The 24,108-nt window shown below is 40.0% G+C and overlaps 1 protein-coding gene across 6 annotated transcripts in view; it reads right to left on the reverse strand.

Moving 5' to 3' along the window:
* CEP112 (centrosomal protein 112) overlaps positions 1-24,108 on the reverse strand; it is a 163,013-nt gene that overhangs the window by 26,322 nt on the left and 112,583 nt on the right. For 4 of the 6 annotated variants that reach the window (XR_011804176.1, XM_072025834.1, XM_027471327.3 and 1 more), the window contains 2 exons: positions 20,652-20,714; positions 16,669-16,818 (listed from right to left, as the gene is read on the reverse strand). The exons of 1 other annotated variant lie outside the window; for it this stretch is intronic. Coding sequence is in view for 4 of the 5 variants with exons in the window: in XM_072025834.1 (XP_071881935.1) it covers positions 16,669-16,818; positions 20,652-20,714 (213 nt within the window). In the remaining variant the exon portion in view is untranslated. Of the gene's footprint in view, positions 1-12,686; positions 13,025-16,668; positions 16,819-20,651; positions 20,715-24,108 lie in introns of those variants that run through there. One more of the 6 variants, XM_072025830.1, reaches the window with a different exon arrangement.

Raw genomic sequence — 24,108 nt, forward strand, 5'->3', positions numbered from 1 at the left:
CCTTTTCTGCTGCCGATGTTCGTCTCATGGCCAAGAGCACCTGCGTGCGCCCCGGCTGCTGCGAGGAGAGCGGCTGAACTTTTTCCCCCTTTCACTCTTGGAGGTGTAGACAGAAACACCGACAGTTCGCATACACCAGATAAAACGAATCTTTTAAACCCAAAGATACCATGACATCTTAAGCACACACTTATGAAGGGAAAGTTCAAAACTCCATTTTAAACCACTTATGAGGGGATTTACCAAGATTCTGCCTAATGTTCAGCTGACGCATTGTCAAAAACATTTATCACGAACCTTTTGAAGTTTCCTAGCTCCCCCCTAGTTATTAAAAAGGGAACTGCAGAGTTTGTTATCAGCCTCGGAGCACACAGAAAATACCTCAGGTATTTTTTTAAGTCAACCTTTCAGTCTGATTTTGAGACTATTATACGAAATAAAACATCCTCAGTCAGGTTACTGCCTGACATGCCGAATGCCAGCGTTGAACAGAGATACCTGCTACGCCTAATTGAGCCACGAGACAATCTTCATTTTTTAATTTGCTTTTTATTAAAAACTTAGCAATCAAAGGAAACGGCGAGGAGTCTGCCACTCCGATAGCAGGTTTCCTGCGAAGATCTGACATCTTGGCTTCAACATTTTCAGCCTACTTCTTGAATTTTTGATGCTATGTCATAGGAACATCTAAAACGTCGCATCAGTGGAGATGTTATGCTAGTGAAAAATTGCTATTGTGCATACAAATTATCAAGTAAAACATCTGGGTTTGCTGTTTGCTGTATTCTTACTCTACAAAAACAAACACCAGGGGATCTAGCAGAGTTTCCTGAACATCTGACTCATGATAAAGCATATTTATCAATCGCTTGCTGAATAAGGCAATCTTCTCACTGCCGGGGGCTTCATTCCCAACCCGGTTTATCACCAAACTGCCACTTTAAGTGAGTGTCCTGAAACTTTACACCTGGAGACCCGATCAGGGTTTCAGCAGCCCCCCGGTGCTCTCCGAATGTCTCCTTGCAGTGCATTCCTTGTCACAGATGCATGAAGAGCTGGTAATATAAACATTTTGAGCAGGCTTTACAAATCATCTTATTTTGCTATGCTCTTTTTTAAAAGTAAATATGAAAGGCCGAGACATTTCTAATCAATAGGCTAATCTGATTCCCGGTAAGAACAAAAGAAAAACTATTTATTTTGTGCAATGAGCCAGCAGGCTGCCCAATACTGCTGGAATTCTCCCCATTACAGAAAATAACACACATTCCCTTACACACACGCACACACACCAACACAGAAGAGAGCTAATAATGTCTTTATACCTTTCAAAGTAACATTAATCGAAAATATTAGCTCACAAGGCAAACCACTGCTTTTTGAACTGAACAAGAGCTAGCTTGACTCACCAGTGCCTGCACATTCAATACATGTAAGATGTGAAAGGCAACAAAGTAATATCTTCTAAAATGATGTCTTTGAGCCAAAAACAGGATGGTTTTTGACAGAGGAGGATGTACGCTTGGAACTTAGAAACTTTCATTCAAAGTTCTGAAAAAAAAAAAAAAAGACCTCCAACCCAATTACATTTGCAACTAGACATGATAGTGCAATTGCTCCTATTTAAATGTATATGCAAAAACTGAACATTTTTGAAGCTTTTTTTTTTTTTTTTTTTTTTTAATCGTGTTGAGATGAAGCTCATTTACTTAAAAAGAAAAAAATGAAAAAGAACATCCTCTGCAGCTGGTCAAACAGATTACGAAACTCTAATCTCACTAGCCTGAGGAAAACAAAAACTGTTTTTCAAGTATCTGTTTTACAGAGCACTGACTTTATACTTTCTAAAAGATGCATTAATAGAAGTGATCAGAACATCCCAGAATGTTTCTGATCTAGTTTAATCGTATGACGTTATGACAGAGATGCTTGCTGTCCTAATGCCAGTGATTTTAAACATTTCTAAAATCCTTTACATTCATATTTTTTCAAAAAATTAGACATGGCTTAAGATCTATCCCAGCTTCTTTAGAAGTTTTTCCTCCCATTTTGGAGCTCCAGAATATTCATACAAAATATTTTAGATAGGGGAACTGACACAGGCACACATAGCAAAGAACAATGTAAGGCTCCCCAACCTATTTAAGTGTTTCTGTTACCTTTTTATTCAAAGCATTTTACTCTCTCTCCTACATAAATCCTTTACTGGGAGTACCCACCACTGTATTTCTTCAGCTCTAAAGTTTGGAGCTAAAGTTTAAGTTTTTTTGCTGGAACCATCAATAAAAAACTAAGAATTTGGGTAGCTTAAATGTATGGGCCATGCTTTCATTAAAAGCAATCACTTACAACAGATATTTGGCTTATATAAAAATGTGCAGAATGCATATTGGATGGTACATATTGAAGGGATTTTGCCTGCAGATTCCCAGCAGAGCTGTGCCCCCTCTGAGCTGGCTCTGGTCAGGTCAGATAGAAAGGGCAGAGAGCACTGCTGCACCCATCACTGCAACTGCTTGGCTGGTCATACTGCAAGCACCTCCACTTGATTTTTTGATAATTTCACCAATATTGGTCAAATTAGGCACAACGTACATATAGGTGAACTAGGAAGAGGACAAGAGGGGAAAAAGACTTGCCGAAGCTATTTGTGCTGAAGGTATTTTTTTGTGGGATGTCAAGAGCACTCACCACACTTATAACACAGCAGATCTGATTTCAATGCAGTTTTGACTTTGTTTTTTTCTTGGTTAAGTGTTACTGACCCAGTTTTGAGCTGAATGATGGCTGAAAGACGGTGCTAATTCAATTAGCTGACCTTTTTGTAGTGGCAGGAAAGTCACATGTGGAAGGGAGGTGACCTTGGTGCCACCCAGCAGAAATTTTTGTTACTTGTGACCCTAACCAGTATCCTCAGATATCCCCCTGCCTTCCTTTCCAAGAAACTGCACAGGATCGTGACAAGGCAGTTAAAATACCCTCGATGGTTCAATCTCTCACCTCTCAATAACAGAGTGAGTGGATTTAGAATCAGTGCCACTTACAGGCAGAAATGTGGCTTGCGTTACATTGCTGATGGGCTGAAGATTGTACAGGCTACTTGGTGCACTGGTGCCTGGTTGAAACGTGATTTACAAGGAAAACAAAGATGAAAGGATAAAGGATGAAAGGATCAAGAAAGCCCAAAGGCTTCTGTCAGAAGTGGTACCTTTCCACTTTACTCCCTTGCTCTCTACAGGTGTTTCTGGATTCTCCATCAGCCTTTATTCCTCACGTGGCCTAAAGCAGATTTGAATTCATTAAGACAATTCTTAATTCTAGGCAACTTTCATACATTTAAGCCCAAGCTCCTCTCGCTTTGTTGATACTGTTAGGTGTTTTCCACATTAGAGATGAATTTATGAAAAACACATCACTAAGATACAAAAACAACCTGACCAATAACTACAGAAGTAGAGGAAAATGTCGTGCCACTGCAGTGCCTGTACCTTCAACTCTATTTATGTCTAGTTCTCACCATCTCAAAATGATATACCAAACCCAGAAACCATAAATAAGGAATGCTTTGTCTCAGACCACCATGGGCACAGCGACCTCCCAGACCCCCAGAACAGAAATCCAGCCAAGATTCAGTGAGACATCACCTCTGGCTCAGCAGCAACCTTAACCACATCCTGCCAGAGAGTACATTGAGGAGATGCCCCTAAACCTTCAGCTTGTTCTTATCATCTTTCCTGGGTGTCTGCTATCAGAAAACTGAGCCTGATGGACTCTGGTTTGACACAGTACAGCCACTGCTATTTTCCTTGCACCCACACCCATTTGTGGTTTATCTTCTAGAAGACTTTCAGGCCTCTGACTGACAACCTTCAAACCCCCTCTATCCTACAGTCGTCATCCAAAATGCTCTGAACGAGGAAAATATCTCAAACCAACGTTCTTCTGGTTTCAGAAATGCTTGGCGAGAACATTTCTGTGCAGGTAGAAAAGGCTACAAGAGCTTGAATGGCTGAGCACCGCTCGCTCAATGCTAAGTGAAGGACTGCCAAACCTGCTTGGCACGTCTAAAAGGAAGGCAGGCTCTTTTCATTTTTCTTTCTTTTTTTTTTTTTTTTTTTTTAATATGTAAGTAGTTCCAAATATTCTTATATAGATGACATTTTTAAAATGCAAAAGCATTAAAAATAACAGAAAACAGATCAAGTTCTGAAGCACCACCGGTTTCTCATTTGGGCAGTTACACACTAACGGCTCTCGTTAGACCTACGCAGCACAAAGAGCAGAGCTTTCCAGCTCCTCCACGCACACTCAGAAAGCTATCCCTTCCCACAAATGAGACATAAACTGCAGGAAAAACAATATATGATGAAGTACGAAGGAACTCAGAATTCCAATATTGTTAAAGCCATGTAAATCTCGATCTAGCTTTAGGATCAGATAAGGGAGCAAAAAAAAAGCTTGTCCTCTGCAGATGCTTCACAAACAGCACGTTACAGACGGAGGAGGCGCAGCAGCCTTTGCCCATCTGGGAAGGAGGCTGGCTTATTGGAGACAGGTGCCAGCAAATGAGTTTGCAGCAACGTCAAACTTGACTTGCAAATGCACATTTCAGGCTATTTAAGATGTAGAGGAGACCTAGTAGAGGGCATTAGCAAGAAAAAGGCAGTATTTAACACTAGAGGAAGGCATAAACATCAGCAGTGACAACTTGGACCTCACTGTTTTCTTTGCCAATCGATCACTTCACATTTTCTTCTTTCTTGCTTTTTGGATTGACACAGATGTAAGCAGGTGGGATGTGTTATTCTGGTAGGAGTGAGAAGATGAAACATCAGGTGTGAGTTGCTCGTTGGAGCTTAGAGCAGAGCTGTGGTCAAAGGTGTTTACAGGTATGCAAACAATTAAAAGCCACTGATATGATTCAAATTGTTTCCCTTCCCTTGGTAATTGCTGTTTTACCTTGCTGAGTTACAAGTGCAAAGCTGCAAAGAATACAAATAATACTCATGCTAGAAACAAAAAAATAAGGGATTTAAATATACTCATACCCAGAAAAGCAAGGCTTTTTCTGAAGGCAGACAGAGCCTATGCGTATTTTAGATTTCTCCTTCAAGCCACCTGCAAAAGTCAGCTTGGTCCAAGCCGTGCAGGTGTTCCTGCAGGCATCTCACATTTGGTAGCCCGAATTTTTATTTATCCAGTTTCATTCTGACGCTCCCAAGCTTCTTCGTAAGTAAACAAACTCACTTTTCATGTTCAGTTTTCTCTTGTTTGTACTTTCGCCCTCTCTTACATAACAAGCTTGGAACAAGAGCAGCACAGACAGCGCCCGGGGCTCCTGGCGTGCGTGCCGCGGGTAGGACAGTCACCTGCAGGCACCATCCCTCCTTGACTAAGCACATCCTCTTCCTGGGCCTCTTCCAGTTCAGATTCTGCTGGTGGAAGGGTGGATGTTGGGTGAGAAGAGAGTCCCCATGGCACCAGGAATAAGAAGGCCAATGTGGAACATGGCAGAACACACGGGGGTACTCATGGCAGTCCCCAAGCAGTGACGTAGAAAATACAGAGGAAAATACCCCAACATGCCCCAACTAATTGTTTCCCAGAAGGGACTGTTTTGTGTTGTCCTGCGTGACCTGGCCCTCGAAGGATGTCAAGCCATTCATTTTTGATTCACAAATAACCTGAACACGAGCCCACAATGCTTTCTTCCCCTTCCCTGCAAGCATTATTCCTTAGAGATGCTCTAAAGTGAGAGCAAATCCTGGTGCAAAACTGTGCTACAACTTTATGGCAGATCCCAAAAAAAGGGAGTTAAAGGTACACTGAATGTTTTGTCTTCCAAAGCTGACTCGGACAGGTTTGAAACCCAGATCATGTGCTGTGCTGGGCCAGGAAAATGGCATGTTCAGGGCAGAAGTTTCCAGCCTAAGAATACTCATGAGTTGATCTGATGTGACTCTTCCCTTGCCAACAGTCCTGGCAGAAACCTAAACAGGTTCTGGAGAAGAGCTGCTGCTGCAGGCAAAGGAGGAACCATTCAAAGTGTTGCCCTGACCTGCGAGGAACTGGCCTTTTTGCTTTGAACTTCAACAGCTCTTAATGAATTCTTTGTAATTGGCAATCCAGTGTTTTCACTGAGGATACGGCTCTCCTGGGGTGCCAAATGCAGGAGAAACATTAGAAATCCAGATTTTGGGTTCTTGCGAGTGGTTGGCCAAGCTTGTGAAGGCAGTTCCAGCAGGTACCTTAACCGCAGGTAACTGGTTCTGGTGTATCTGGGGATCGGATTCAAACACAAACGTGCACCAGTGGTGAATGATTTTGCTTCATAATCATTAACATATTGCCAATTGAAGTTATTGACTTCAGTGCCGTGAAAGCTTGAACTAAAAATAAGCAGCAGCAGTTTTAGTAACGGAAGAAGTTAAAAAGTGGTTGTGTCAGAGGACTGCGGGTTTTGTTGTGCTTGACTAATCTCTGTTTTACTGCTTTTCCAGCCCTTTCTTATCTGGCAGTTGCAAAGGGAACTTTTGCCAAGAAGTTCATTGAGAGTCCTAAATCTTATCCTTTAGGCAACACTCGTTTCAGTTTCCTGGGAATAAATTTAGTAGATAGACTCCTGAAGAAGAAAACAGGTGAATTCTTTAAGCCCCATGAAATAGTCTCCTCAATGGACGACCTCAGGCTTTCTGAAGAGGTCAAAGATACAAATCTCCTGATGTCTGCACAGAAGAAAGAGCTTATGAAAAAGCTTCAGCCTTGAGGTTTCCAGTCTTCTCTTCAAGCTTCAACCTCAAGTCTAGTCTTAATGCATGTTTTCAAGGCTTAACAAATATGATATTTATTGAATTGAATCCTCTTCATCAATGAAAAGAATCAACACGATGTGGGAGGTGCTTGAATCAGTAACAGTACACCATTCCTAGGGAAGACCTCCCAAACGCCAGTGCAAGATGCAGCATGCAAAAGGCTCAAAGAATAATGCAGATTGTCAATGAAACCAGCGTAGTTTTTTGCCTTATGTGTACTATATGAATGCATACAGTTTTCTTTCAACTGCAGGGTAGCAAGGTGAATGAGGCCTAAACAAAAGCGTTTACAGTACAAATTTCAATGGGAAAAGGGGCAAAATATGATATACAGGAATAGAATATCTTCTGTTTCTGGACTCTAGTACTATCGTGGATGCCAATAGTACATAAAATTTCCACTGAAGGGCAAGTCAAACCAATTTCCCTTGGGATGAAGGCATCCGAAAACTTACTGAAGTTATTATATTCATGCCTACGCATTCTTTAAGCAGATGAACTGCTTCATTTTGAATCCATGTCAAGCCACAAGAACTGGCTGATAATAACATTCAATTAAAATGACCTGGTTCTTCCAGAAAAAATTTGGCTAACTGCTCCAGCATACATTTTCTAGCAGGGCACAATAGAACGATTGATGCTGGAAGGAAACAAGATAGGTTTATATCTAGGTTTGGAAGGGTCAGGTTTGGTGACAGTATTTGTAGGTTTAACCTCTTACACAAATTTGTGAGATAGATGAAAAAGCCACTTCTGCTGAGCTTGAAACTGTGAGAAAGTTGGAGCTAGAGCTTGCAAATATGTAAGTTGTGCTAATTAGACAGATGTTTTTAAAACCCCAAACTTTACACTCAATGCATATTTGTGTCTTTTGATGTACTTGGTGCTGCTTCACACCATGCAGAGCTTACTGAGAAAGCAGAAGTTGCTCCCCTGCTAGGCTGTCTGGGTGAGTTTGCCATCTGATCTACTGAATACGCAGATAAAAGTCCTCACATACTTTTTTCCTTTTCAAGTACAGTACTGTAACTTGGAAAGTTCCTTTATTCTCAACTCCACTGATGCAAGAAAGTGGCAAATATATGGCAGCTTTGGCTGCTTTCCTTTAGTCTTTTTTTTTTTTTTTTGTAACTAATCTTTTACTGCTCGGGAAACTATACATATTTTCATTTGTATGGAAAACAACACTTTATAGAAAACAAAGGCAATACATTCCAAAAATTGTGAGTGCTGCTGACCCCTCAATTCTACTGCTACTCTGCCTTTAAATACAGATAAATGGTTACCCTGCACAGCTATCAGATTCACCAGGTTTCTCTTGTTACTTTTAAGAAAGGCTCAACTATTATGCAAAAAATTGGAAAATTTAATAAGCAGATTTCTATTTTCCTGTGATCTGCCATTCAAAAGTGTTTTCTAGTCATTTTTTAAAAATACTCTGATATTTGATCTGCTAGAGTTTCAGAGCTACATGCAAAACTGGAGAGCCAGCAGAAAATTGTAAATGGAATCTGAAGATTTCTAAAGTCAATAATAATTTTGGCAAGAACATTTTAATGTATAAAGCTGAAATCCTCGGTGGCTCTCTCCTGCTGATATCCCTGCAGCAGCTAGCACCACGATTAGTACAGAAACGATAGCAAACTGTATAAGAACATACAGCTTTGGGAAAAATATTTACACAAATACTGGAAATCATGTCGGCAGGCTGGGATAAGCCAATGCATTCTGTTGCTATTTCATCTCACTCCTGGGATCAGCCACACCATCAGAAAGATATCTTAGGGAAATATATGCTGATAAGTAGACCAGGTCTGCATCCCCAGATCTCTGTTTGCCAAACCCCGCAACTTGTGTTACTGTGCCAGGCTTTAAAATCTTTACTACAGAGTCATAAATGTTTGTGGACTATGGAAGGTTTGCTTTGAAGATGTCATTTTCCCCAGCAATCTTTTGTTGGTTGAATATATAGTTCACACATATTGTGTTTCCACCTACACTGCTGGAGAAGCCCTGCAGTCAAGGCTGTTCCAGGAGCAGGGAAGGAGGCTGCGTTCCAGGAACTCACTGGAACTGGAACAAAGAACAGCCCTTGGAAAGTCTACACAGTCCTATGCACAGACTGTTTTACAGATGCCCTGCGTTTGGAGGACATTAGACACTTGTTTTTATCTTTATCTTTTTTTTTTTTTTTTTTTTTTTTTCTCCTCTTTGAGTAAAGTCCCAGGCTTTTGAGCGCAGGCTCTTCCTCCCAGGCAGTCTGCCTTGTAACTTCTGGATATCTCCCCAGCTCTGTCTCCCTAAGCACCACTTTCTCCTCCTCATAAAAGTCCCTGTGCTCTTTGGAGAGAAAGCGTCTTTGAAATGAAACAGTACAGTAAACTGTAACTGTCATGGCAGCTTTAAAAAAAAGCTAATTTACAATTTCTTATATTGCAGAGAAAAAACATCCTCTGCTCTTTATTAACTGCACAGGCTTATGTTGGTATTATTTAACACTCATTAATTGTTTTTTTCTGTACCTTTCTCACAGCCTAGGACCCCATTCAGTGTTATTAATCCAGTTCAGTCAGTCAAAAACAGTGATTTTATGGCTTGCTTTGAATTCCTTTTTGCCATTTTCCCAGTGCAAAATTACCGTAGTCCAGCTCATTAGAAGGAACTGATAGGTTAGCTATACGAGATTTTATACTTTGTTATGCATTTATGGAACCTTTCATTCCATAGTTTGGAGACTGGTAGATGTAAGGTGGCCTCCCTTTAGGGCTGAGAAAGAAGAACGAGGACCTCATGCAGCAAAGTGCCTTCTGCAGGGAAAGCAAAACACTGAAGACAACAGAGTAGGAAAAATCTAAACTTCTAAACCTGCTGGATAAAATTGGACTGCAGTTCAGAGGCTAGGCAAGCACTAGTTCTAGTCTTTTATAAAACTTGTAAGTATGATTTTGCTGTTGGCCATGGTAAGTTCTTCAATGTGTTGAGACATGAAAAGTCGAGAAAAATGCCAGAGTGCAAAGCTTGCTGCGGGAAAAAAAGATGACTCAATTCTTTGTCTCACAAAGCATGTCAGAGATATTATAAAGTACTTACAGATGCTCAGCCACTCAGATTGCCTGATTGGCTAAACATCTGAAACCCTGTAATTTTGAAGAGAAGGTACTATGCTTCAAACAATGAAATAATTTGTGGCAACAGAAAAAGATATATGATTATGAAAAGGAGAGTTTTGGTTTTTTTTAAATCAGTTGCTATTAATAACTGTTTAACAAAAAGGTAAACCTATTTTTATTACCATTTATGATTGTGTTGATACAGGTTTTTAAAGATAACCATGTAATGGAATCAAGAGACAAAACACAAGCAGCAGTCAATAAGCTTGGGGCTAAACCCTCATTCCTCTTACGGGCTGAATTTGTGTGAAACTAGTATTCACATAAAAAAAGACTGAAAAACAGGTACTTCAGAGCTTGGACCCCATGTAGAAGAGAAAGTAAAACCATAAAAGCCCTGCAGATTTAATTTACCTATCCTTTTGGAAGACCTGACTTCCTTTGCTGATCAAACAGGATACAGGAAATTATGAGCAAGATAATGTTATTTGCATGGTAAATTTTCATGACTACTTTACAATGCTAAGGTACAGAATTTTTTGTTGCTGCCTTGTAATTCCCTGCTAATAAAAGACACTGCAGAGTTATTACTATTATTATAGACTAAAGGCAGCAACAAAGAAATAGAGATCCATGAAAAATGACTAAATGTATTTAACATCAAGATAGTCCCTTAAAACTCTTTATTTCACCATGCCAAATGATTTAGGATGCTAATGCTTAGCCTCAAAGGCAATTAGATGGATTTGAGATCCCTCTGGAGAACTTCGTGACATACCCAGCTCTGAAGATCTTCAGTGACTGACAGACTTTGGCATGTCTGCGGCCATCGAACCATCACAAACTGTAATGCATGTTCTGGCCAGATGTCTTATAAGACCCGAGTCAGTGTCAGCTTCAACAATGAAACGCTGACATCATTTTACAGGCACTGTTAGCTTCAAAATAGTCATCTAAATTAAAATAAAAATTACACTAAAATCTCCTGAAATATTTATAAATGATGTGAGTCTCATTGGCAAAAGTTTATTAGGCAGCTATTCGATGGCAGCCTAGATCATAAGAGCTACCCCTACAGCATCAACGAGTGCTGCAGAAGGGAGCACGTCAAGACTCACCTGACAGAAAGTCACTGCAGTAGCATGTCTTCACTGCAGCTTAAGGTTTAGGTTTCAGTTTTTAGTTTACACCAAGCTTTCAGTCTTTTTTTTTTCCTAATTAATGCTCTCAGCGCTATCAGTTACACATGGCCGTAGCCCTCTGAACAGATAGCCATTGCAGTCTTCCTGCTGAAAATACAAAGAAAATGCTGAACATGTAAATTGTTCCCCCTTTATTTTCCACAGCTTGGAAACTTGTCAGCAGCCTTAACAAAAAGAACTGAACTGGCCTGACTTTCTCGAAGGGGTCTGACCAGACTGCAAGTGTACTTGTTAGATGCGGTTTTAATGCTGGGCTATCTCATTTCCAAAACCCACTCCAACCGTGGAGCACTGCACAGTTCTGTTGCCGGTTGGATCCTGAAAATGTTCTCACAGAAGGGACTGAGGCACTGATCTGGAGCTCAGGAGCTGGATTTAATCTCTAGCTTTGCCACAAAGCCTGGACGAAGGCAAGGCTCTGCGTTCCACTGTCTCATTTCTACAACAGGATCAAAAATGCTCCTTTTCTGTACTCCAAATCAGGTCAATTTAGGTTGTATGCTCTCTGATGTATCTTCTCCCTTCATAAGCATTAATAAAACATCTAAAACACTGACAGCTAGCTTTGCTTGGGACTTTAAAACCAAGAAAATGTAATTAGTTATTTCTTATTAAAAACATCATTGGCAATTGCAAAGTACAATAGTGGTGCTCCAAAAGGTATTCTGAGGACAACAGGCTAAATACTTTTGCAGGACTGCAGTCACTCAGTTAATGTTTCAAAGCTCTGACATACTTTTTGTTTGAACACTAAATATTATTTGTAATTACAAGTGGAATTTGCTAATAATAAAACCTACCTAAAAGTAGTTTGTTCACAAAATTCGTAAGACCATTTTTGCTGATATACTGCATTTTAGAGAGGCTTGTAAATTCCATTGGTATATTTTGCTAACTACTTCCTGGAAACAAAGATATCAGGTGCCCTTAAAGAAACGTTCTGAATGCTTTGAACATCCCAAGGTTTAAAATGATTTGCTTTACTTTTAGCTGGAACCAAACGTGAAAGGGAAGGGGGATTAAGCAAACCGAAGAAGAAGGGCATGCAGCCCTGGTGCTGCAGGATGTGGGCAGAGCGGAGAGCACCGAGCCCAGGAGTCCACACGCTCTCCTGATAGGGAAATCTGCTGGCACAGCATGCCAAAACAGAGCAACAACCCTGCAGCCCCCCTGCCTCCCCAGTGGAAACAGCATTCCAGAATAAAGGAAACCGAGTACCCCACATGAAGGCTGACTCACGTATACCTATAGCAGAATATTTTGGTCTAGCTGCACCGAGAAATTTCACCGTGTTGATAAACCCTCAGCCCAGCCTTTGCATAGAGGAAATGATTTTCTTGCTCCAAGGTATGGCAGCATCTGACAAATATATGATGATGTTGATGAGCACATTAGTCTGAACAATTTAAAACCAAAAGTTTCCTCCTTTTTTTTGTTACAGCTATAAAACACACTATTGATTTTTTTCCCCCTCAATATTTTAAAACCTGACAAAGAAAAACAACTGTTTCAAAATTTTTCACACAAAGGGGGACATTATTATATGACATTCTTTCCTAGAAATCTTTTAAGTTCTATTTATTAACAGAATTAATCTGATCATCATCTGGCTGACAAAAAAAGTGTTGAAATATGTCATCTTCAAAACATGTTTTGCTAATGAAATTTTGGTGTTAATTCAGGGGATATAACAGAATCCTAGAATCAGTAATGTGAGCCAAACAACAAATGTGGTTCCTCTGGCAAAAAAGCATCATTCTCTCCCTTTTCTGTTGTGGGTTTGTCACTGCATGCTCTCCATCATCCATTTCTTTCCAGAATCTGCTTTTTGATGTGGAGTCCCCACTTGGCCATCAACTTCTACATTAAAGCGCTCTGAATATTTTGCAGTTCTGCAGCACTTTCAATCCCAGAATCCAAATGGATTTCATAAAGGAAAGAAAAAGAAAAGTTAGGATTTCATAAATAACCTCAAGGTATCTCTACAATGCAATCAACTTCATGCTAAAGCTGCGTCCAGCCAGTAACCACTGCCAAAAGCGGCAGTAAAGTTAGGTAAATGCCCTGACCACTTGAGTGTGCTGAGCTCTGGGTTGCTGTGGCTAGATTGCTATCACAATGCAAGACAGCTAGTTTAAATTTAGCCTTAATAAGTTTACACAGCACTTACATCACCAACACAGCTCCTGCATAGGCATTCTCAAGAGTTCAGCACCCAAAACCTTACTGAGAGGTGCCTTCTGAAGTGCCAGCAGAAAGCAGCACAAATGGGTTAACAGACGTTGCAATTTAAGCAGCTTTTCCAACCATCTGCAGGGCATGAATATAATTGTGCTCTCAACTAATCCTGCGGTCTAACCCAATGGTTCCCAATCTTTGAAGTGTAAGTACATTACAGGAGAGGCATGGCACAGGGACCAGGTGAGCCGTGCTGCGTTTGCCCCATGCCAGGCCAATTGCAGCGGCCTTGTACTGTGCTCCAAAGAGTGCAAGTCCTGGAAAGTTCAAAGCAAAGATATCCACCCGGCAGTGAGCAGCGAGCTGTGCTTCTGGGACCGCTCTCTGTGCCAACACTGTCGTAATCCCAACAGGCTCAAACTCAACAACAGCAAAAAGGCAGTGGCAGGAGTCACCTAGTTGTTCAGCGCTTTGTCAGACCACGTCTACTCAGATATTTGCTGTTAGATGTTGTAATTTGATGGCATCCAAACCAGTTACCTTATTAGCCACAAAAAAGGAAGTTCCTGAGCCAAACTTTTATCCTGATTCTATGACTCTGACAGCCCAAACTTTGACTTGCCCTAGGCCAGACAAATCACAGCGCACTACAGAATGCCAAGTACTTTAAGCATGTCTCAAACTGACCCAAATTGAGGCCATCTGAAGCCAAAAAGGGTTGCTCAGATTGGATTTTTAGGTTGTCAAAAGAAGCAAAACGTTCTTAAGTTTCATTTATTCTTTTTCACTAATGCTTAAGATATTATTAAAAAAATCAAGACAATCATGAAATAATAACAACTTAGAGTCAGGAATTTGCATTAACATCAAAATCATGTACTATGGTATCCACATCTGGATATCACTTTACTGACTAAACGTGAAACTTCTCCGAAAGCCAGTTGGTTTCTGTAAAAATGTATTTCTCCCTTTGAAAGGAAATAATAATTGGAAGGTCTTACAGGAAGTCACCCAATACCATAGAAAGGATATTGCAATCTGTTCCTCGATGTTAGTTTAAATCAATGTTATATTTAGCAAATGCCTGTTTTTCAACGACAGTCTTTTCAATAGCTTATATGAAGTCTTCAGAAAGGCTTATGCTATATTAAGAATTGCTTTGTCCTTAGACGTTTCTTTAATCATCTCCCATGGTCTTCAGCTTACCCTGGGTTGGATGTTGTTCCCCATCTCTAGTACATCTAGGATTCCACTTTCACCAAGAACAACTTTTTTGCCCCAGGATAATAAAAAGCCAAGTATTTCTGCATATGCTCGTCTAGAAAATATGTGTGGTTCGTAAAAAAAAAAAAAAAAAGCAAAAAGCCCTAAATGTTTGAATGTTAAAAACACCTCTTTCTGCTTCCAGAAGCATATGCAGCAGTTCACCTTCCTAAGGATTTTCTGTTTGGATATCTGGCTTTCAGTACATTTCCATTAAGTCAGTGGTTTTAAAGGAAGATTTTTTTCAAGTACAATACTAATGATACTAAAAAAAGTTCAAGATCTCCAAGCATAATATCTCCTACAATTTCTTTCCCAAGCTGACCAAATCTTAGAAAACATGCTTAGAGCACTGGAGCTAAAAATTCACTGGGACATTAGAAAGATTGTTCAGAATTCTCCAGGTTTATATGTATTTCATTATATTTTGAGTCATAATGTCTAAATTAAGCCTATAATAGCTGAACACACATTTACATGGGGAAGGATTTCATACAACCCATAACCATTACTGTTCAAAAATTGCTGTTATCAACAGCTGAATTACTTCCACTAAACGTAATTTAGTTTAGTGAATCCATAAATTCAACAGCAGCATTTGCACCGGGTGCTAAGAAAAAAAGCTGGCAAACAGCCTGAAACGTGTTTTTCAAATCTATAACTCAAGGAGGTATAAGACATAATAACTGTTGAGTATCAACATATTTCTGACTATATGGAACACTACTCCACTGTCACAGGGCTTCTGTATACCCCATCGGCCACTGGAAAGCTGGAGAACTAATAACACAATCTCCTAGGTGGCAAAACCCAACCTGTACCCCCAAACAATGTGACTTAACTATGCTCTATTTGCAGATCCTAGATAATAAAAGCTACCTCTACTGATTCGATTTGGATAAAATATTTTAGGTAGCATTTATACGTCTATACCTTTGACAGACGAGACTAAAGAATGGTCAGAAAGAGAATTCTGTTCCTCAATAAACAAACAAAAATAAAGGCAGACTTGTTCCTCGAGAGAAAAGTACTATTAAATGATTTATGAAAAGAAGTAAAAAGAACACGCTCCAGATGATGAGATAGTAAGGTCAACTTAACTTCATTATGCAAATCACTCAAATACAGAGGACAACATTAAGTGTACCATAACTAGACATCAGACAGGTTCAACGTGTAAAAATTCCCATTGTTTCTTTTTCAGAAGTTAGAAAAACTGTAGGACTTGATTTAAGATTTTTTCACAAGTTTTTAGATTTAACAGAGTAATTCTTTGTTTGGTACTACTAAATGTCCTTACTAAGTAGAAAGGCATTTTCCTTCTTCTACACAATTTTAATGAAATGTTTTTGTTTTCAACCCTAGCAGATTGCACAGTTTCAAAAAGCTTCCATTGCCCATCACTACTCTGAAAGAAAAAATGTTTAAAAAAAACTGTAATTCTACTTGCTCCAGCAGGATTATCTGCAGCCACTCTGAATCAAGGTGTCAAAGCAGCGACACAACCTGAGTATTCAAAACCAGCAGTATCTTAAAGCTTCTTAAAAAAAAATATATATATATATATATATATATAAATATAATTTCAAAAATACTTGATTCCATTCATATTTACCAAAGACTTTGAATATAGTCTCCAGTGGAACTGGGAACATACTTTCCTTCATTGTGTCCTTAACTGTGAAAGTTTCCATCGCCTTGTGAAAACCAAACCAAAGCTGGTGTGATGCTGCTGGCTGTCAGGTGGTGCAGCTCCAACCTCGTATTTTTACCTTTTTTTCCAAGTACTGAAAGCACCAAGTAAAGGTGCTGAAAATATGTTCAAATATCTGAGTCACCATTAAAAGAAAGAGAAAAGGAAAGTTTCAAGTATTTGACTGAAGTGGATGGATTAGACTTGCCAAACCCAAACTTTTTATGCAGGCGTACAATCAGCTAGAGGAAAGAGCCTGAGTCATCCAATACATCAAAGTCAAGGTCCAGTGAATGGAATTAGCGAGTGCCGTGCGAACAGGAACGATACCTGCATTCATCTGCCCGCTGCAGAACTTTTAATTACACTAAAACAGCTAGTAGCATCAGTGACTAAAATCCCCAGATTACCTTGATTGCTCTGTTATTATCTGTAATCAGCTGCTGCTTCTTATCTTCAAACTTTTGTACAACTTCCTGGAGCCGCTGTTCTGTGGCAAGCTGCAGCCGGCTGTTCTCCTCTGTCAGAGAGGAAATGGTTGCCTTAAGTTCAGCTATGATCTAAAAAGAAAACAGCATGCTAAATCTCTCATCAGTAACAGGCATGTACTTTGCATGTTCTTATGCTTGGCGAAACATGGCATTGGCAAGCGCTGCTGCACAAATTAAGCATTTTAAATGAACATATTGCACACCAGCAAGCATGAAATCTCATACAGAGAAAAGGAATATAGCAAGCCTGCAGATGACAAAAATTGCTGAATGCAACATATTTGGAAGAGATTTCCACTACGACATTCCAAAATATTTACTCGTGAGAACAAAGCACATCTGTGATCTTCAGAATATAGGATGTTTCCAGTTTTCCACTGCACTGGAAGAGTTTTGCAAGTTTACAGAGGGATGGTGGTGTTCAAATTCTAAAATGATACAGACAGCCCGATATCATAGAGAAAAAGAGGCCCAAATGTACATACTGGGCTGAAATGTTGAACTTAATGGTGACGTTTCTGAGCTGCTGAAAGGAACATGCTCTGTTCAGCAGTGCAGTGGGAACCTGATTCAATGTTCAGGGCCCTTGCAGCAGACCTTTAGCATGGTTCACGCGTGACTTGTTGAAAGGTACTGGTTTCACCTTTTTGTCACTGTGGGTAGTCAGAACCAAATAAAAATCTATAAATAAGCCTTAAGGATTTTGTGCTGACATGTAAGTAACTCACCAGCAAAGCACTTAAACATACAGAGAGTTACTGAATTTAATGTACATGTCCAAGCTCAAGGTTAAGCTGCTGTAGCAGGAAAATACAGTCTAATTCAGAAAACACCTGAGCACACAGCAGTGCAGGGAGAGAACACAACAGCACGCATGTTCATGTGCTTGCAAGGGCTCCTCATTGTCATGGAGACATCAAACTATGCTAAGGGCACAGTTAGTCATTTATTTATTTTAAAAAGGTGTTTTTTAAAAACAACCAAACAAACAAACAACAAAAAAACAACCCTACTAGTAGGATAGGACTGATGCAGTAATACTCTACAAGTGAAGGTACTAGAATCACTGGGGAAGAGGAAAAGGACTTAAAGAAATAAATTCAAAGTTCTATTATGTTTTACTAGCCCTGAAGATCCTACTGCACAATGCAGCTTATGAGTAAAACCTACGTGGGTATATCCACATTTCTTTTCTAAAAACAAACACATGCTAAAAAAGATAATACACCAATCAAAAGGAACACTATTTGTTCTTAATGAGATCAGTGGGCCAAAGGTTAGAAATTACCTGGATAGGTGCAACTCTTTACACCCTCTTTAGGCAGAATACAGCGGTATCAGCTGTTTTGCAATTTAGATCATCATTTACATGATGCAATTAGCACAAATTTGGCTTGTCTGGGTGTGTAACAGTGAGGAAGTAGGAGAAAAAGTGATGAATCATAGGAATTATTAAGACAACTTAAAGGCATGGAAGCCTACACCATTTTGTGTACATCCTGTTTTGTCACTTTTTAAAAGAGATAACTAAATAGTGAACCAAATAATATAATCAAAGCGAGACTTAAAACTTTTACTGGGTTAAGACCCCAGACTAGCACAGGAATTCTGAAATGCAGGCAAGGGACTATTAGCATGGATTGATGGAGAAAGATCTGCTTTGTGCAGTACTTTTCAGAGAAAAAATCTGTTTACTTTGTATAAACTTCAGAGGAAATTTCTTGAAATATCTTCTCTGTGTGGGTGTTAAAAGTGAATGTTCCAAGAGGCCACAGAGCGTAAGATTAGACGGATGCTGTCAGCAACACAACCACAAGAAAAGTTGCAATTGACCTATTATTAATACTGAGCTAGAAAAAAACTATGTTCAAGTAACTTTAGGGATTTGATTCAAACCCACAAAAGTAAAGAAATTCAGACATCAGGGTGAAACTCCTTTATTGTGCCAAATAGCCCTGACATATGATGTATGTGTTGTGTCTGCCACAGAAAGCACAGAGGGATGCCAGGTCTGGTCACTGGGTCCATCTCTCCCCAATAAAGAGAACAGTGTATTAGTTACAGCAATGCCTAGCTTAAAAAAACACGTCTCCAAATTTTTCCATTTGAGACTATTCTACAGGCCAATAAATTTCAGCCTGACAAAATTTATTATGACATTTAGGTTAGATATTTATTACCTTGCCCTGTGCTACCTAGCTGTTCCCACTGTAACAATTAAAGCAATTTGCCTCGCCCCTTGTTTAAAAATTCAGAAATGCTTGAATTAGTCCATCTGTAACAAATGGACCAAGACCCACTTTTGTTCTGACAGTAAACTACGCCTGGCACAGACAGGCTGACTTTGGATTATGGTCATTAGGCACAACAATAGTATAAAAATGACAAACAAAAGGTAAAATGGAGTTAGCAATGAAAAGGATCTCTTTCTCAAGGTCTGACAGGCATGAAATATTACTTTTGGGGTCTTACAAATTTTCTGCTATTCAGGTTCAGATAGCAGAATAATATAGTTTTTGTATTTTATAAGACTCTCAAGAAATGACTAAAAAGGCATGTAGAAGAGGATTCTCTCTGATGGACTGCAGAATTGTGGAATTGGAGAGGTTGGGAGGGACCAGCTCAAAGCAAGGTCACTTAGAGTGGGCTGCTCAGGACCCTGTCCACTCATGTCTGGAGTATCTCCAAGGATGGAGACCCCACAAGGATGGACACACCTCCCTGTGTGCAAACAAATGTGCAGAAAACACACATTTATTTTTAGAAATATAATGTAACAATATATTTACCGATGATCCTGATAAATGCAGTCTCAAAGAATGCAGTGTGAAAAAACATGGTAGTCCAATGAAATTTCTTGAAAGTAGCTTAATTCTGGTTAAGCTTAGAGAGAATGAGACCCAAAGGTAGCTGAAAAGTGGAAATGAGGAGTTTTAAAATATTTTCAAGCGTTTTGCAAACTTTAAGGTTTGCAGTTTCTTGTCATTGTGTCACTGATCACCTCTGTCTAGTTTGGAGGCTCCTAACCCCTTCATTATAGTGTTTTTGTTGATTTTAGAAGCGTGGTAGACTATTATTCCTACTGCTGAAAACACCTTTGAAAGTATAAGGAAGGCATTATGCAGTGGCTTGGAGGAATGAGAAGAATGACACCTCCATGTAAATCCTCATGGCAATTTTCTTATTATTCAACGCTTAACTTCTGGTCGCATCTCCATCATTTTTCACACCTCAGTACTGCCTGTCAATCAAAAAAGCTGAAACATTTAAAAGTCATCCTGCTCTATCATTTTTGCATATATGCAAATTCAGCACACTTTCATCTTTCATGTTCTAAAGACTACCCTGAAGAACAAAAACTCAACTCAAAAACAGTTTGCTTTCAGGACACTGCATTCTTCCAAATGTTATTTTGGGCAAATACGCTGAACTGGCTGGGAGCAATGATAAACATCGAACCGGCCCAGTCGGGACTGGAGTCCTGTCATCAGCTGCGTGGGCAAACACCACCTTGTCCCACGAAACACAGCTCCTGATTATGCAAGGGCTCCTGCCCCTCCAAGCTGTGCTGTTCTACAAGGGCTGCCTGCTGGGGCACTCGGGCTTCAGTTCCCACCGACTGTGGAGGACTCGATCCTCTTGGGATATAAAAGAAGAAAGCTCAAAACAAAACAAAAAGGAAAAAAAAACAACTACAATCATTTTTTTCTAGTTAGTTGGATGTTCTGTATTTTTTCTAAGGTTAACATCTGTAAGAAAGTCTTTGTATGTTTGATTTGGGAAACGGTTATGGCTTCTCTTGATCATAAAGCCCTATACTTAAGAGCAGGAGCAATTACACTTTTCATCAAGTCTCCAAATCAAATGAATCCATGGGAAGTTCCTCTCTTCTCGGTACCTACCTGCGAGGATTTAGCCAGCTTCTGACTGTACTCCTTTTCAACCTGCTTCAGCCGGCTGTTCGCCTGAAACACACACATGCACAAAAGGAGCCAGATTAGCTGGGACGAGGAACGTGTACAGACACTTTGCCACCGAGCCCTCCGCCTGGCACCTCATCGGCATGCCTATCACTGCGCCGCCGGGCCCCGCGCCAGCTCCACCGCCCTTTTGTGGCAGCCAAAAAACCACAAGGGCTCGCCTTTGATCTGGGGCCAACTATTCATCACTTAAAAGAGGGGAGAAATTGTACCTCTGCTGCCAATTATTAGAAAAACATAAAGACTTCTGCGGATTAAAAAAAAAAAAAAAGAGAGAGGGAGAGAGAGAGGCAGAGAGGAGGGAGCGTGCGTGTGTGCGCGGCAGGGGGAGGCAGGAAGGCGGGCTCCGGTTTATCAGGGTGACTTCATCTCTAAACGAAGGGAAAAGGGAAGGAAAAAGTCCCAAGCCCCAGCCCAGTCTGTAAAAGGGTACAACACGACATGAACTTCATGGGGCAGCTCGATGTCTGCACCTTCCTTCTGTCCAGTTTCATGTTCCTGCTTTTTTTTTTATTTATTTATATTTTTTATAGGTTGTGGTTAAGCTGAAAATCAACCCCAGTGTGCAGCTGAGCCAAGTGGGATCTCTCAGACACACAGCTCTCCTTCTCCAGGCATTTCTTTCACAACCCAAAGATAAAGAACAAAACCGAGTGAAAACAAGGCTGCTTTGTCACAGCGGTGTCCAATCAGCAAATACTTTCATAATTCTGGGGAAAAGTAGCTCGTAAGGTTTTTCCCTCAAATACTTTATTTTCAATAATAATTACACAATAATAATTCAAAAAATATTTTCCATTTAATTTCAGGGGACAACTCCAATTCATATTTTCCTTGTAAAGTCGACCCCGCATTACATGATAGCCCAGCATCCCAACGCTGTCCTCAGATGAACCACTCGGCGCTCTCCTGTTCTTGGCTCTCAGATTCGAGGACAGGTGTCTAAGGAAAATATTTTCTTAGGGGACAGGGTATTATGTAGCTGAGTTCTGAAGCAAATTTAAGCTGATTAACTCCTCAGAATCTCTCTGACCTCATGTTAAAATCTTTGATCTGTCCTCTTTAGTTTTACGGCACAGCACCCAGCACCCAGCACCCGCTCCTTCAGGGCCAGCAAGTGGCTTTGGGGGGCCTCCAAAGCCTCTGAACCCTGCTTGGGTCCAGCTGCAAGACTGAAACCCTGGTTCTGCAAACACGAAGGATTTCGGTCAAGCAAATAGTTTTATTGATTTTGCTGGAGTACAATTTAGGGGCTTTAAGTTGCTGCCAGTGTTTGTGAAGCACTGCTGCAGAGCATGATAGGGCTCACATCATCTCATGCCATCCACGCAGTTGGTGGTGCAGCTTAAAATAAGCATATTACAGCCAGTTAAAAATAATCTTAAAGTTTACATGATACTGCAATTCAAGATCTTAAATCCCCTCAAATTCCGAGATTATGAAACATGTGGAGGTCTCTATATTTCATATGCTTGTTGGTATTAAAAAATAAACTAAAATAGTTGATCAAAACCATTATCGAGTATGGGCCTAATTCTCAAAAATACTTTGTTTTGTTATAAATAGAAATAACGGCACAACATACTGGTTTAAGATAACATATACAAGAATTTTGGAGCACCAGACAAATTAAATTCCATTTTTTCTACACCTATCATTTACAGTGAGCCACAAACAGTGCAGGGGCTCACATATTGGTGGGCTGCATAACTAGAGAGCCGTAACACAGCAGCAGCTATGTCAGACAGCTCTGTCCTACATTTCTCTTTGTACTCGGGCTCACCCATGTTAACACTCTTTCCACTGTATTGTCATCCAGCTTCAGATTACACTTTACCAGCACTGCCTATCACAAAGTGATTGAAAGTGCCAGTTTATCTTTAGGAAAAATGTAAAAAATAAATGACAGTAATAGATTAAATTACTGCTACTCCCAGAAAGCAGAGATACCAGGCAGCAAGGCGCTGCAAAGAAGATCACATTACAGCTGCTCGCACTCAGCTTGCCTGGGGTAAAAGTCTTCATCTGTCATGAAAGCAGCTCTGTAACCTCCTGAACCCATACAAGAAATCCCAATAAATAACAAAAACACACCCCTAACTTTCATAAGCAAATTACAACTTGTTTGTTCACACTGCGTAGGACCAGGACAACCTGAGCTAGCCATGATAGAGCAGGGCTGAAAGAGAGGTGCTGAATCCCAGTTTTATTCCTAACTGAGAACAAAGCAAGTGCATCCTGCCGTTTCTTTTAAGGACAATTAAAACGCTTTGATTTGTAATGGCTTTGACAAATTCCAATTTGCAAAACGTTTTTAAGCTGTCTCCAAGTCAACAACAAACTACAAATTCTTGCATTTACTTGCCACCACAACATCCTTATTTGAGGGGCCTGATTTCAGAGGTACCAAAACTCCCACTGGAGATAGCAAATATTGGCTAAAAACTGTCTAAAATTGGCTATCAAGACTTTATGGACATCTGCTGACTTCAGCCCTTCTCTCCAGATCCATAACACCATACAGGTCTTGCATCATCACAAGCTACACAGAAGGCAGTTTCTGCAAGTTGTATCCCAGTGGTCAGCTGAAAAGACCTAATTTGTGGCAATGCACAGGAACGCTCTTTGCCATTAAGTTCTTTTACTGCAGAAATGCCAAATTTCTTCCTTTTTCAAACCTGCAGCTAAACTAATTTAACACCTCCAGGCTACCAGTTGTTACTTTGCAGCCTGGGGAGGCATAAACCTGGGGCACACGTAGCACTCCTATATATATATGTATATATATACACACACACATATATATAAAGGGATTTTTACTTACAAAAAATAAGCAAAGATTTACTGCAAAGTAAATACGTGTAGCTGCGCACAGTGATCATAACTGAGGATTTATATTACATTTATCTTGACAAACGAGAAGGTTAAAAATGGCACGGTGTACACAAGCAGCAGGTTCCTGGGCTCCCTTCTTTTGTAGCAGGCTGCTCGGCTTGTGCATTGTATGAAGCACAGGCTGCCTCTGTGTTCCTTTAAGGGCATTCCCTCACTTTCAGGTTACATGCTATTTCAGAAACATAATGAATAAAAATCCAACTGGAAGGTGAACATTTGGAAGGTCAGCCAGTATTCATTAAAGTCTAACTCTTTTTATAGCAATGGGCAGCACTGCAAATATAGTTAATGGTCTTAAACTAGTTTTCCGCGTGTGAGAGGTGGCTGTTGAAATTCACACTCGGCAAAAACTTGTCAGAAGTATCAATTGTAATATCCATTTCTATAATAAAAAGGTTTAAATTGGATAAGCCATAGAGGAATCCCACTGATTCAAAAATTAACTTCTGTTTAGTTTCACACAGTTAATACGCATTTTAGCTAA

This window comes from Anas platyrhynchos, chromosome 19 (assembly GCF_047663525.1).
Source record: "Anas platyrhynchos isolate ZD024472 breed Pekin duck chromosome 19, IASCAAS_PekinDuck_T2T, whole genome shotgun sequence".
Taxonomy (NCBI): domain Eukaryota; kingdom Metazoa; phylum Chordata; class Aves; order Anseriformes; family Anatidae; genus Anas; species Anas platyrhynchos.